Source organism: Tachypleus tridentatus, chromosome 3 (genome assembly GCF_004210375.1).
Source record: "Tachypleus tridentatus isolate NWPU-2018 chromosome 3, ASM421037v1, whole genome shotgun sequence".
Lineage (NCBI taxonomy): Eukaryota > Metazoa > Arthropoda > Merostomata > Xiphosura > Limulidae > Tachypleus > Tachypleus tridentatus.
Genome location: NC_134827.1, coordinates 65,867,369 through 65,881,219, shown reverse-complemented (window position 1 = coordinate 65,881,219; position 13,851 = coordinate 65,867,369). Strand labels below are relative to the sequence as shown.

Sequence of the window (13,851 nt, the reverse complement as noted above, 5' to 3'; positions counted from 1 at the left end):
TGATTGTTATGAAACTGTTCAGTTGGTCTGCATAAACGTCTTTCACTATCCGTCTGGAAGGTTACCTTTATCATTTGCGGTGACATATCCACTCGCGCATGTCATAAGTTGACTTCACCTTTGTCATTGTGAGTATTTTCAAAGACTCTGGCATCCACAGCATTAGCCTCAACATCGTAATAAATTCAAACTTGGATATATTCAGAGACAGACGACAACGACGATTTTATCTTTTTCCCTCCAAACCATGATACCTTAACAGCGCAGATAGCCCTCGTGTAGCTTTGCGCGAAATTCCAAAATAAACCTGAACAGTTTCACATCTTCGCACGAACTGAAGAGGTTCTGGTTAAAACACCATATCACCATCAGTAACAGGAATGTTATCATTACATTACCTGCAAAAGATGTAGTTTTTATTTTATTTTATTTGTAAAAACTACTTATCTTTCTGATTTTATATTGTTTCTGAAGGCCTTAAGGCCTACTCAAATACCAATTTAAATACTGGGTATATTCAAAAGAATTCTGACCATCTGCGACTTTACGCAAACCCCGTGACGATAAATATCAAAGTGACGTAAGTCTTGATATTACAGTATATCTGTAACACCGAAGAGCGTTCTTGTTACAATCAGTTTATGTTAATTAACCATATCATACAGGCGGGTTAAAGTGCGCATGTCACGACTTTTGCGAAGTTACGTTCAAATATTATTAAATTACTTTATTATAATTTTCATCAATGAAAGTTGAAATTAATATTTAATATAAAATTCAAATTTTAATATAAATAAGTTGTAATTTCTTAATTGCAACAGAGAATAACTAAGTTCTCGAACTGCACATAACCCAATAACTGAACTTCATTATCGCCTTCTATCACTTTATCTCTCTGTTAATTCGCTACTCGAACTTAGTGACGTTTTAGATTACATAATTTACAACCAATAGAAAGTTCTAATTTACTTAATTGCGTAACTTCTTGATCATTTTAACAGTATTTGTTTCAGTCTGAATTTCGCGCATGGATACACGAAAGCTATCTGCGCTAGCCGTCCCTAATTTAGCTGTGATAGCGAGGGGCGTAGACAATTACTCTTCGTTTTACTGGGGTAAAGCCATCTAGAGAGAGAAACTTCTGTTACTTTGGCCATTTGTTTGACCCCTCCTCTTTCAGGGAAGGAACGAGCCCATATAAATTTCGAGTTTTTCTCCCTATTATTGTTAGGACTAGAGATACTCTATCAAACTTTATTGAGGATCTATAGAAGTGACGACTGATACAACTATAGAATACATGCGTTTATTATCATAGATAAAAAAACTTATGTCTTGAAGGCATACAGGCACATAGATAAGTGAATATGCAATAGATATTTTTTAAAAAAATATAACGGAAGTAAGATAATATTTATAGTAAATATAGAATGATCTTTGGTTCAGTATTAATGTATTATACATCCAAATGTATTTCACATACGATTATGTTTACACTTTCAGCAACAGGCATTTACGTGATCATATAAACAGTTCATTGTTTGTTTTGAATTTCACACAAAGCTACTCGAGGGCTATCTGCGCTAGCCGTCCCTAATTTAACAGTGTAAGACTAGAGGGAAGGCAGCTAGTCATCACCACCCACCGCCAATTCTTGGGCTACTCTTTTACCAACGAATACCGAGATTGACCGTCACATTATAACGCCCCAACAGTTGAAAGGGCAAGCATGTTTGGTGCGACCGAGATTCGAACCCGCGACCCTCGGATTACGAGTCGAACGCCATAACCCACCTGGCCATGCCGGTCCAAACAGTTCATAAAGGTGAAAAACACGCTCAAATAATTTGTTATTTTATGAAAAAACAAACAAACGTGGTACAATTATTTAGAAATTACATTCAAGCATGGATTTAGAAGTAATTCTTTACAATTATTTTAATAATTTACAAAAAACAACAACAAATAATACATCTATTTACAGTATCTATGTGGACTGATTAAGGTTATTATTCGAATTTTCTATAGCTACTAAACAATATAATGCACAATACAGGACAGTAAACAATAAATATTGTTTAACTATGTATATAGAAATATGTTTGTGATCATATATATACAATATGAATCCAAAGTGCGGAACATAAAACTATAATTTAGCCACACAAAACATCAGACCACACCTGGCCCCTGTCATAATACAACAACGAAGCATCTTCTGGGTTTCTTTTGTTTTATTCATTGTTGTTTTTACTAGTTCTTATGCCACACACAAAACTTGGCCAAGAACGTGTGACGTAATACGTCTATTGACCACCACATGTTGTTGTCTCTCTACGCTCTGTCTTCTTGTATAGTGAAGAGTTGGAGGTCTATCTCGTTTCGGGCTGGTAAATTCCATGTTGTGCAACTGTCTCGTGCAGACTCGAATCACGGACCTTTGGATACACAATTTGACACGCTAATCGCTAGGCCGAACCCAAATTCGTAGATAGCTCCAACATATTATCATATACTTTTTAAATTTACATTCGATAACTCACAAGAACCTCTATGTCACATATATCTACTGTGGCGTATGGTGTTATCGGTTGACCTGTAAGTAATTATGTGAATATAATATGGACATCAGACATACACATATCAGTAGCTTGTTTGTTTTTGAATTTCGCGCAAAGCTACTCGAGGGCTATCTGTGCTAGCCGTCCCTAAGTTAGCAGTGTAAGACTAGAGGGAAGGCAGCTGTTTATCACCACCCACCGCCAACTCTTGGGCTACTCTTTTACCAACGAATAGTTGGATTGACCGCACATTATAACGCCCCCACGGCTGGGAGGGCGAGCATGTTTGGTGCGACCGAGATACGAACCCGCGACCCTCGGATTACGAGTCGAACGCCTTAACGCGCTTGGCCATGCCGGGCCCATATCAGTAGCATATCATTGTTTAACATAACGGTATAGTCTAGGAGTTTCATTTTTTTTCTCACTCATGGCCTTCAAAATGTTGTTTATTTTAATAATATGTGCATATTATGTGTATCAGAGGGAAACACTTTTATTTTGACAATTACGCTTGAACACTGTCATTGTTTATTTGTTGGGCACTGATAGCAGTAAAGAGAGGAGGTGGCGCTCTAATCGCGTCTTGATACGAAGGTGGCCGTTCACATCGTAACATTGAATTACTGACAAAATTGTCCGTTCGAGCTTGGGAATTACTGACAGACAAAGAAACCGTCGAGACACTTTCTTGAGCGTTGTTGGAGCCCATAAAGCGCCATCTTCTGGCAGGTTCTGATTGGGACCTTCGAACCCGTAAACAGGAAGGAATCAGTTTGTTCTGAATTCGGAAAAGAAGTATACATCCGATGAATAAGATAAGTGTTAAGGTGCCAAATATTATTATGATAAAACGTTTGGTCTTGATTCGAGATAAACCGGGAAATCTGTGAAAGATACAAAATGAACAACGTTAATAGAGAAGCATGTGTGAATATTAGACAAAGAAATATACATCAAAAGATAAACAAAAGTCAATAACATTCAGGTTTTATCTCATACTTCATCGGCCCGCCATGGCAAGGTGGGTTACGGCGTTCAACTCGTAATCTGAGGGTCGCGGGTTCGAACCAAATATGTTCGCCCTTTCAGCCGTGGGAGCGTTATAATGTGATAGTCAATCCCACTTTTCATTGGTAAAAGAGTAGTGATGACTAGCTACCTTCCCTCTAGTTTTACACTGCTAAATTGGGGACGGGTAGCGCAGATAGCCCTCGTGTAGCTGTGCGCGAAATTCAAACCAACGAAGCAATTTCGAAAGACACCACGCAATGTTACTAATTTTAAAACTGTTGATCCGTGAAAGGGCAAGATTTCTAGAACACTCGCCGCAGCTTTACTATATTGTTATAATTTTTCAATAGCTTAAAGTGCGGAATATCATGGCTCAAACCTTGGACCTTCCAATCCATAGTATAGTCATGTTAGGTTAGAGTTAGAACTAAATTTTAGAGAGATTTATAATTTACTTTACCGTTAATGTCACATGCTGCTAAAGATGACCTGGATTCATCACTAAAGTCGCCACAGTTGTTGTAGCTGTCACACAGTAAAACTTCCGAAATACAGAAAGCGTTTGTACAGAGAAATCTTTGTTTGCCTTCACACGTCCCATTGGTTGCTAGGAAACCAAAACAACATATACTTTTCTTCATAAATCTTGTATTTGTCTCGAAAATTCTTTAGAATTTTATTTTTATTTTATTTTAAGGGTTAATGTATTCAAAATGGACAGAAACAAAGCACTTAAACATATCCACCGTTGCGCAAAAACAAAATTAATACATTTATAACACAGGGGTTTAGTGCTGCCGGAACGTTCCGTTGTAAGTCCACAGACATACCGCTAGAAACCGAGTTTCGATACTTGTGGTGGACAGAACACAGATAGCTCATTATGTAACTTTGGGCTTAACTTCAAACAAACAGACAATCACGCAAAAGTTCAAGTCGAAAAATGTGAATGATTTGGTTTGAATTTCGCGCAAGGCTACACGAGGGCTATCTGCGCTAGCCGTCCCTAATTTAGCAGTGTAAGACGAGAGGGAAAGGCAGCTAGTCATCACCACCCACCGCCAACTCTTGGGCTACTCTTTTTACCAACGAATAGTGGGATTGACCGTAATATTATAACGCCCCCACAGCTAAAAGGGCGAGCATGTTTGGTGTGACGGAGATTTGAACCAGCAACCCTCGGATTAAGTCGAGTGTCTTAACCACCTGGCCATGCCGGGCTGCAAATGTAAATGAACAAAATTACATTGATCTGATCGTGACATCACACGCTTGAAGTTATGTTACAACTTTAAGACTATAAAGTTTAGCCCTACGTAACGAAATCACTTATACGCCCGAGATAACGGGAAAGGAAAAAAAATTCTAACAACGTTATAATTTGGACGTATAAATCCACAGCGGGGATCTAGTCCCTGATGTTTGAGCTATGATTCAATATAATTTTTCTACGTCTTCTGTGGGCTCCATTCGTGTCTCGCCCTTTCAGCCGTGGGGGCGTTATAAGGTTACAGTCAATCCTACTATTCATTGGTAAAAGAGTAGCCCAAGAGTTGGCGGTGGGTGGTGATGACTAGCTGCCTTCCCTCTAGTCTTACATTGCTAAATTAGGGACGGGTAGCGCAGATAGTCCTCGTGTAGCTTTGTGCGAAATTCCAAACAAACCAAACCATTCGTGTCCGGGTAACGACTCCAGATCTCACTTATGAAACACTCGCCGCAGTCGCCACGTGGCACTGTTTGTGTTCACCTTCAGGTGTTTGTATACTTCTCAAAATTGTTTTGTTCCATTGTCCAACAACACAAACTGAGGTTTGGTTCATAGCGTAAACCCAATATCACTCGAAATTTTCAGTTAGTTTTCGGTTATTGCATAAACCTAAACAAGGACTACATACTATACAAACTAGAGGGAATGAAACCACATAGATAAAATATGCCTTTCAGCGATAATTTTGCTAGGAAGCCGTGATACCAGCAATGGTCCAATATATATTGCAAAACCATTTTTCACGTAATTAGCACGAATCTGCGATCTAGAATTTAATAACCTCTACAAAGGAATGTCTAATAAAACATTCGAGAAGTTAAAATGAAAGGCGCATTTTGCGTTTCCTATGATTATACTTTGCGATCACGTAAATGCCACTAAAGGCAACCGAAGCAATGGCCTGAATCCATGTCACTCAGCACCATATTCCAAAACTACTAAGACAGAAGAGCATGCTCACTACTGTTTGACGTCACTCGTACGTCATAACAAGAACGTCATAGTTCTTGAATATGCGCTATCACCTTTGAAGTGATTAGACGCCGGTTACGTATCTTCTGGAAGAAGACATTCCTAGATTCATACCTGTTGGAGAAGAAGGCGTATAAAGCGCCACAATTTAATATTTTACGTTTAAAAGACAGAATGTACAATAACATATTAATGTAAACATTTTTTAATTATAGGTATTTATATTTTCTATAAAGAGTGTAACCGAGAGAACTGTGAAACCTGTCTCAACAATGAGAACCAGGTGAAGCTTGAAAATAAAGACCTAGCATGGCCAGGTGGTTAAGGCACTCGACAAGTAATCTGAGGGCCGCGGGTTCGAATCCCGTTGCACAAAACATGCTCGACCTTTCGGCCTTGAGGGCGTTATAATGTGACAGTCACTTACACTCTTCGTTTGTAAAAGCGTAGCCCAAGAGTTGGCGGTGGATGTTGATGACTAGTTGCCTTCCCTCTAGTGTTACACTGCTAAATTAGGGACGGTCAGCGGAGATAGCCCTCGTATAACTTTTGGCGAAATTACAAACAAGCTAAAGAAAATATACTTATCTTACTCAGATTAAAAACTGTAAAAGTCATTTGGAAACCAGTAGAAGAAAAGCTATCTTCATAGGGGTCGCTGTAGAATTGTATAATTATAACATTGCTATTTGAGTAAGAGCGAAATACAAGCTCTTTAGAGGACGAAGCTTTTCCACAAATCGGGTTACTGTTGTAGTTACTGGATTTCGAGCTTTCGTTGGCAATGATTCTAATATAATTTCTGCATATATGGGATATCCCGTTGTTGGTGTAGCTTTTAATGTTAATACTGCGAAAAGCTACTTGGATTTGATATAATGGCTCTGTTAGAATTGTTACGTTACAGACAAATCCTGATTTCACGTTTTCGTTCTTGCTTAGGTTTAGAATACCGGAAGAACTGTAACCGTCTGTGGACACTTCTATAACAGCTGATGTGTTTGAAGTACATAGCTCATCCATGTAATCTGAAAGAAAAAAACAACACAGAAAACGTAAGCTCACAAACAAATAAAAACTGAAATAGAGTTTTTAATATTTATATTTTGCTACATAAAACAACAAAAACAAGGAAAATAAAATAAACGTATATTTCAAATAGAAAGGCTTGGTTCGTGTTCGAACGTAAAACCCACCCAATGAATAGAATAATTAGTTTTGTTTATTCTATTTGGCAGTTTTTTCTCGAGAAAAGCCACCTTGGTCTACTTTCTGTGTCCACCCTGTGTTGTAAGTTTATAGACTTTCTATTGTTTTAATGGCGGACAGAACAATTAGACCCAGCAACAATATTCGCTAAAGCCAAAGTATTGTTAAACTTAAAGGAATTATTTAGTTATATTATTGTCCATTCATGGTTAAAACTTCGAATTTATTTTTGTTTATATTATAAACGGAAATAAGTAACATCACTATTCGAGGCCTTTATATCTTAGTGTCTTAACATCTAAGATACAATGAAACTTTGTTTTTAATTTTTGAAAGATATACTGAAACGAAGCTTCACTCTTGTCTATCGTAGTGACATTTACTGACACCAGGCTGCGCAAGTGTCATGGTTGCACGGGTTGTTTGTTTACTTGGATACAAGGTAATGAGGTATAAATTAACACGTTTGAGTGGAATATTTATTTATACACACAGTTTATGCAACGTTTCGCGCACGCGTCTTTCGTCAGGCAGTAAAGATTGTATTACAATAGAATCAAGCCCAAAAACGAACAACATTCATTGTTTGTTTACTGTCGAGCGCGAAGCTACACAATAGGCTATCTTTGCTCTGTTCACCACAGGTATCAAAACTCCAATTTTAGCCTTATAAAGGATAGGTTGAAATAAATAATGTACTCGACATAAAGGTATTTGTAACTATATTATCTACTGTTTCTAGTTTTCGAAGGATATTACAAACAACACGAAACCTAAGCCACACTATCAATACGTGCATGAATTGGCATAAAGAAATGTATCGAAGTCACTTCAACATTCTAAAACAGAGTTTCAGTCATATCAACAAGGTGCATAATGTTGAATGAAGCAGGTGGAACAGGTGACAGTGTAATTGTCGCTGTGGCCAAAACAGTATGTTTGTTTGTGTTTGACAACTTAGCAATGTAAGACTAGGTGAAGGCAGCTAGTCATCACCACCCACACCAATTCTTGGGCTACTCCTTTATCCAACTAATAATGGGATTGACCGTCACATTGTAATCCCTCCACGGCTGAAAGGGCGAGCATGTCTGGTGCGATGGGGATTCGAACCCGCGATCCTTGGATTACGAGTCGAACGCCTTAATACACTTGGTCATGCCGGGCTTTGAAATATTTGAAAGGTACAACAACAAATACAAACAAACAAAACTGTTTAAACCAGGATCGTGTTATGGATGTTCTTCTCTCTATGGAACGTTGTTGTGCTCCACACTTTGGAACTATGGGTGCGTTATAAGAGTGATGGTCAGTCATCACTGTTTAGTTGGATTAGAGTATCTCAAGAGTTGGCAGAGAACAATGTTGACTATATGCTTTCAGTCTAAAGTCTAGACTCTAGAGTGTCAGTTTGAAATTAGGAAGGACCAGCGGAAAATAATAAATATATAAAGAAAATATACCAAAAATGATTCTGTTTCACAATGTTTATCACTAAAACAGTGCGAGAGAAAAATTTTTTTACAAAAATGATCAATTTCCCTGGCGAATCGCTGAACCGACTGTCACCAAGCGTCCACCCTTAGGAAGTGACACGAGGTTCGGAAGTTGGATCTCACCCTCGTCTGATGCCACACGTTATGTTTTTCTGCGTGTTAATGGGGTTGGACATTATTCGTTGGAGCACATAAAGGTTTGGCTTGGTTTTTGAATTTCGCGCAAGACTACTCGAGGGCTATCTGCGCTAGCCGTCCCTAATTTAGTAGTGTAAGACTAGAGGAAGACAGCTAGTCATCACCACCCACCGCCAACTCTTGAGCTACTCTTTTAGTGGGACTGGCCGTAAAATTATAACGCCCTCACTGCTGAAAGGGCATGTTTGATGCGACGGGGATTCAAACCCACGACCCTCGAATTACGAGTCGAGCGCCTTAACCCACCTGGCCATGTCGGGCCGAGCACATAAAGAATCACACTTTTGTATAGCGTTTGAAGTTTACAATGACTACGGTTTCGTGTTGTATTTTTGTCCTTCATTTTTACTATCAGCAACATTCGTACGGTATTTACTGCGTGAAAAATAATTTTGAAACTTCTTTATAAGTTAATATGGCCCTGCATGGCCAAGCGCGTTAAGACGTGCGACTCGTAATCTGAGGGTCGCGGGTTCGCATCCACGTCGCGCCAAACATGCTCGCCCTCCCAGCCGTGGGGCGTTATAATGTGCGGTCAATCCAACTATTCGTTGGTAAAAGAGTAGCCAAGAGTTGGCGGTGGGTGGTGATGACTAGCTGCCTTCCCTCTAGTCTTACACTGCTAAATTAGGGACGGCTAGCACAGATAGCCCTCGAGTAGCTTTGTGCGAAATTCAAAACAAATATGAGTTAATCTAAATATATCAGTAATCACAATTCTACTCGCATGATATCAAACACCCCTTTATTTTTAGACTAGAAAATAAACAAAAGAATATCATACTTTTTCAGTTATAATAAGCATTATTCATTTATTTAAAATATTTTAGGATATTAATTTACAATAATACTTATTTTTGTTATTTTACACATAACAATTTGTATATAATATACAAGGTACATATTATACATATACGTAAAATATACACATTTATGTTATAAACCTAATAAAAGAACTAAGCCTAAAGCATCCAATAAAATTATACACTGTACGCTTTTCCTTTTAACAACAACAACAACAACAAAAAAAGCCGAACTGCGTTAATTACCGAAAACGTATGTTGAATTAACCAACTGAAAATATTACTACAGACTCGGAAGGTTATATATTTTCAGGGTTAAAACAAACGTCCGTACATTTACCTTACTTACATTTCAATGGATATTTTGTATTGGCAAGGTGGTGGTTAGACTGTAAAAATTGGAAGCCATTTTGTCCTGGTCCTACAAGTACCTCAAGCTCACGAGTAAAGACTTGAGGCATTTTCAAGATTGCCCAGATAACAAAAATAATTTTCCACATTATCTTGAAATCATACAAAATTTGCATAAACGTTTAAACTATATTGGCGTATAATCTGATATACAGATGAGAGCTACCGTTATATAGTTTTTGAAATACATCACGTCAGGTAGTTAGAACACAGTCATATCTCTTCTTATCTCTTCTTGATAAACAGTTGCTAAGCAACATACTTATTCGAGACTGTCCCATTAAACAGACAATGCAATTTTAACACATAATTTGTGGATAAAAGTCGAGTTTCTAAATAGGAGGCCTGAACTACCTTTTCAAACTAGAAAATACTTACGAGTTCAAGTATAAAGTGTGGAAAAAACAAACAAAAAACATCTATTTCTGTAAGAAATTTGTAACTAGCTTTATTGTTTATACAAGTTTATGTACACCTACACTGATTTTCTTATTGCGGTAATAATAGAAAGTTATTATTTATTAGGCCTAACAAAAACGATGCAGATACCTTTGAGTGCAAATAATTTGATCACATTTATCTCAATTACTCCATTATGAACTTAAAATTAGAATTTTAATTTTAGAGTAATATTTTAAACATGTATTTTGTATAATACACAAGTTATTTTCCCAAGACCTCTTTAACTCATTACTAAAATAATCAGATGAAATGGATCTATGAAAACCAAGGCATTTGGAAACGTCTACATCCAGACGTCGCTTTAGTCATTGTAATTATTTTTCCGATTTACTTTGTAAATTTACCATCCTTTATAGTAATTATACATGTTTTTGTGGTTAGAACCATTTAGTCCACAGTCCATCAGTGTAGTGTAGTCCTCACAATTTCTTTGTGGTTAGTTGTTTGGTTGCTTAGCGTTTATTGGCTTAAAGTAGCTGATCTACCTGCGTCAAACAAATATTATATTATAGAACTATAACAGTTGTAATTGTCATGATTTGTTCACTGTACTAAAATGCCGTAAGTAAAAAGCCATAAACTGTAAAAGGAAAATAAGTTAAACGCTAAACAATGTTTTAAAATTGGGTAACAAATTACATTGAAGTAAAAACGTCTAAAATCAGAGGTAAACCATTATAAAATACGTTTGATATGGTGTCTCTATTCACATTCGTAACAACGACACGACAGTAAAATGTTCGTTATTGTGACTAATGCGTAGCCTGGTCAAGACAACTTCCTCTTTTCGATACTTATGGAAATTAGATGGCCAAACGACAACAGTAGATTTGATCTGGAAAGGATGTTATAAAATTTTTCACGCGAAGCGAAGCCTCGATTGGTTTGCTGTTTGAAGTTTATTGGCGTAAAGCAACTACACCAACAGCACCAAACAATCAGTAAAGAGTAAAGCAGAGTCATGATTAAACCAAAGTCTATGTACAAGACAGCCAAAGGTGTGGTAGCATCAGGACAAACGGACATAGTTGAATGTCAGCTTACTCAATCCCTAGAATACCGACATAGCCAGATATACAGAATAAATGGATAAAAGCAGATAACAGAGAAAATTGAGCTTGTCGTTTAACAATGTTTAAGAGAACAGGTAAAAAAATTACCTTGAGCGATTCCAAATCCAGAAGGGAGCTGTGTAAATTATACAGTTAGTGTCCTGCTTAGTTTCTATGTGATTGAAAGCAAAATAAGTGGTATATTATATAACTCGGCAGCGAATAAAGAAACTGTACAGGAGATTCAGTGAACAGTAACTGAACCACAACAAACCATGGCAGAGCCCACAAAGTCACCTGATTTAAAATAATCTGTAAAAACGGAAACAGAAGAATGGTTTGAAAGATGTTCAGCAACTAGAAGATGATTCTTCCAATACGGAAGAGTAGCTGCCTTCATCAGATGATTCGAAGAAAAATTACAAGTGAGAATGATGACAAACCATGGGCTGATCATTAAATTCAGCAAAATCATCCAACCAGCTGTGCCTGGATAAGTGGAGGGAATGCAGACTAGCTATTCTGAAAGTGTATAGTTCAGCCTACTAAGGTAGGAAGACACAACCCAGGTGGGATGCCATGGTTAGGATTGAAGGCTGATAGCGTATTGTAAAGAAAGTTGCAAACATGTAAGCTGAAGAGGAGGTTGGTAGGACTCAGTGTACAAACTCTTACTTGGTTGTTTGTATGTTTGTTTCGAATTTCGCGCAAAGTTGCTCGAGGGCTATCTGCACTAGCCATCCCTAATTTGGCACTGTAAGACTAGAGGAAGGGTAGTTAGTCATCACCACCAACTCTTGGGCTATTTTTTTACCAACAAATACTGGAATTGACCGTTACATTATAATGCCCCCACGGCTGAAATGGCGAGCGGGCATGGTGCGATCGGGATTCGAACCCGCGACCCTCAGATTACGAGTCGAACGCCTTAACCCCCTGGCCATGCTGAGCCCAAATAGATGGAATACAAGATAGAGGATGGTCAGTGCCCTTATGAACTCGATCCGAAACAACTTAATATGAGGAACAAAAGTCAGCTGTAGGTCAAACAAAAGTCCCAAGAACAACATCACCAAGATGGAGCTCAGAATCCGGCGGCAAAAATAGACACAAATGATTTTTGAAGAAGAGAAAGCGAAACTGTCTGCTGTGGTCCATCACAATAAGTGAGTTAGAGAAGTTCAAAGTTGTCGCTCAATAAATTTCATGTTCGACGAATGACAAGAAACGTAGAAGTCGTTAACGTAAAAGCCGTTTGTAACAGTAGGAAGAAGTTGTTTAGTGGAATCATTGGTTTTCATACTGAAGAGGACGACATTCAAGATGAAACCATGAGAGAGTCCATGTTCCTACCAGAAAGAACGGGACAGGATAGAACCCACACGAACTTAGAATCGTTTGCTCAGTAAAAATATTCTGGATAAAAATGGGTATCTAGCCATGCAACCTATAGGAGTGGATATCTCATAAAATGCTCTACCTCCACATAGTGTTGTAAGCCTTTTCAAGGTAAAACACATGGAAACAAAATGTTTACTCTTGAGACGGTGGAATGCCATCAACGGAACCCACACTGGATAGGTGAGAGGAGGCTGTTTGATTCGAGAAACCGAACAAGACGAGCATTAACCATCCTCTCTAAGACCTTACAGAGACAACTAGTCAATATAATTGGACGATAGAAGGAATCGTGGGATCCTTCACAAACTTAGATAAAGAGAGAACAATAGTCCAGCGGCAAGCATCAGGAAAAACATTCTCCTGTCAGATCCGGTTAAAAACAACCAGAATAATAGGAAGAGATGCAGGAGAGAGCTGGCGCAGCGTCTCATAGTGAACTTGATGACGTCTAACCGATAGACTAATAAGGAGTAAGTTTCAGTTCCACTAGTATAAAGGGGCGATTATAGTCGTTTGTTGATGGCTAAGAAGGCGAGGGAAGAAACAGAAGTGCTGGATGCTAGGTGTCTTAAAATTGTAAACGTACATAAAAAAACTTTAAAATTCTAAAACAATTTTGTCCTCGAGTAACTTTGCGCGAAATTCAAAAACAAACAAACAGTAACTGATTACATAACAAATAATAACAATTATTAATAATTAATAAATAATTAGCAAAAATAATAATATTAGGCCTATCGAAAAGTATGCTCACGAATTTTATAACCCATAGGTTTTGCTACCAGAATTCTAATTTATTTATTTTTAATGATAACAAATGGCTCATTACATTTCAATAACGTTTGAGTGGCAAACAAATAGAAAATTCTTCGAAGTAGCGTTAAGTGCTACGCCTAACATTAACAGCAAAAGAAACAATAACTCAGATTTATTTATTTTTAAACCACTGTGTTAACTATTTTGTTTATGTCGTAAAGAAATTTTCCAAAATAACTAATATAT

General features: G+C 37.7%; 1 protein-coding gene across 2 annotated transcripts; it reads right to left on the bottom strand.

Moving 5' to 3' along the window:
* Window positions 1-1,299: 1,299 nt before the first annotated feature.
* On the bottom strand, window positions 1,300-10,153 carry LOC143247007 (uncharacterized). Of its 2 annotated transcripts, XM_076494304.1 has the most exons (4): window positions 9,873-10,153; window positions 6,411-6,845; window positions 4,036-4,182; window positions 1,300-3,448 (listed from the first exon to the last, which is right to left on the bottom strand). In XM_076494304.1, exons 1-4 carry the CDS (start codon window positions 10,048-10,050, stop codon window positions 3,405-3,407), a joined length of 804 nt encoding a protein of 267 aa, XP_076350419.1. In that variant the 5' UTR covers window positions 10,051-10,153; the 3' UTR covers window positions 1,300-3,404. The 2 variants fall into 2 exon arrangements, with proteins under 2 accessions (XP_076350419.1, XP_076350420.1); XM_076494305.1 differs by lacking the exon at window positions 4,036-4,182.
* Between the last annotated feature and the right edge of the window lie 3,698 nt (window positions 10,154-13,851).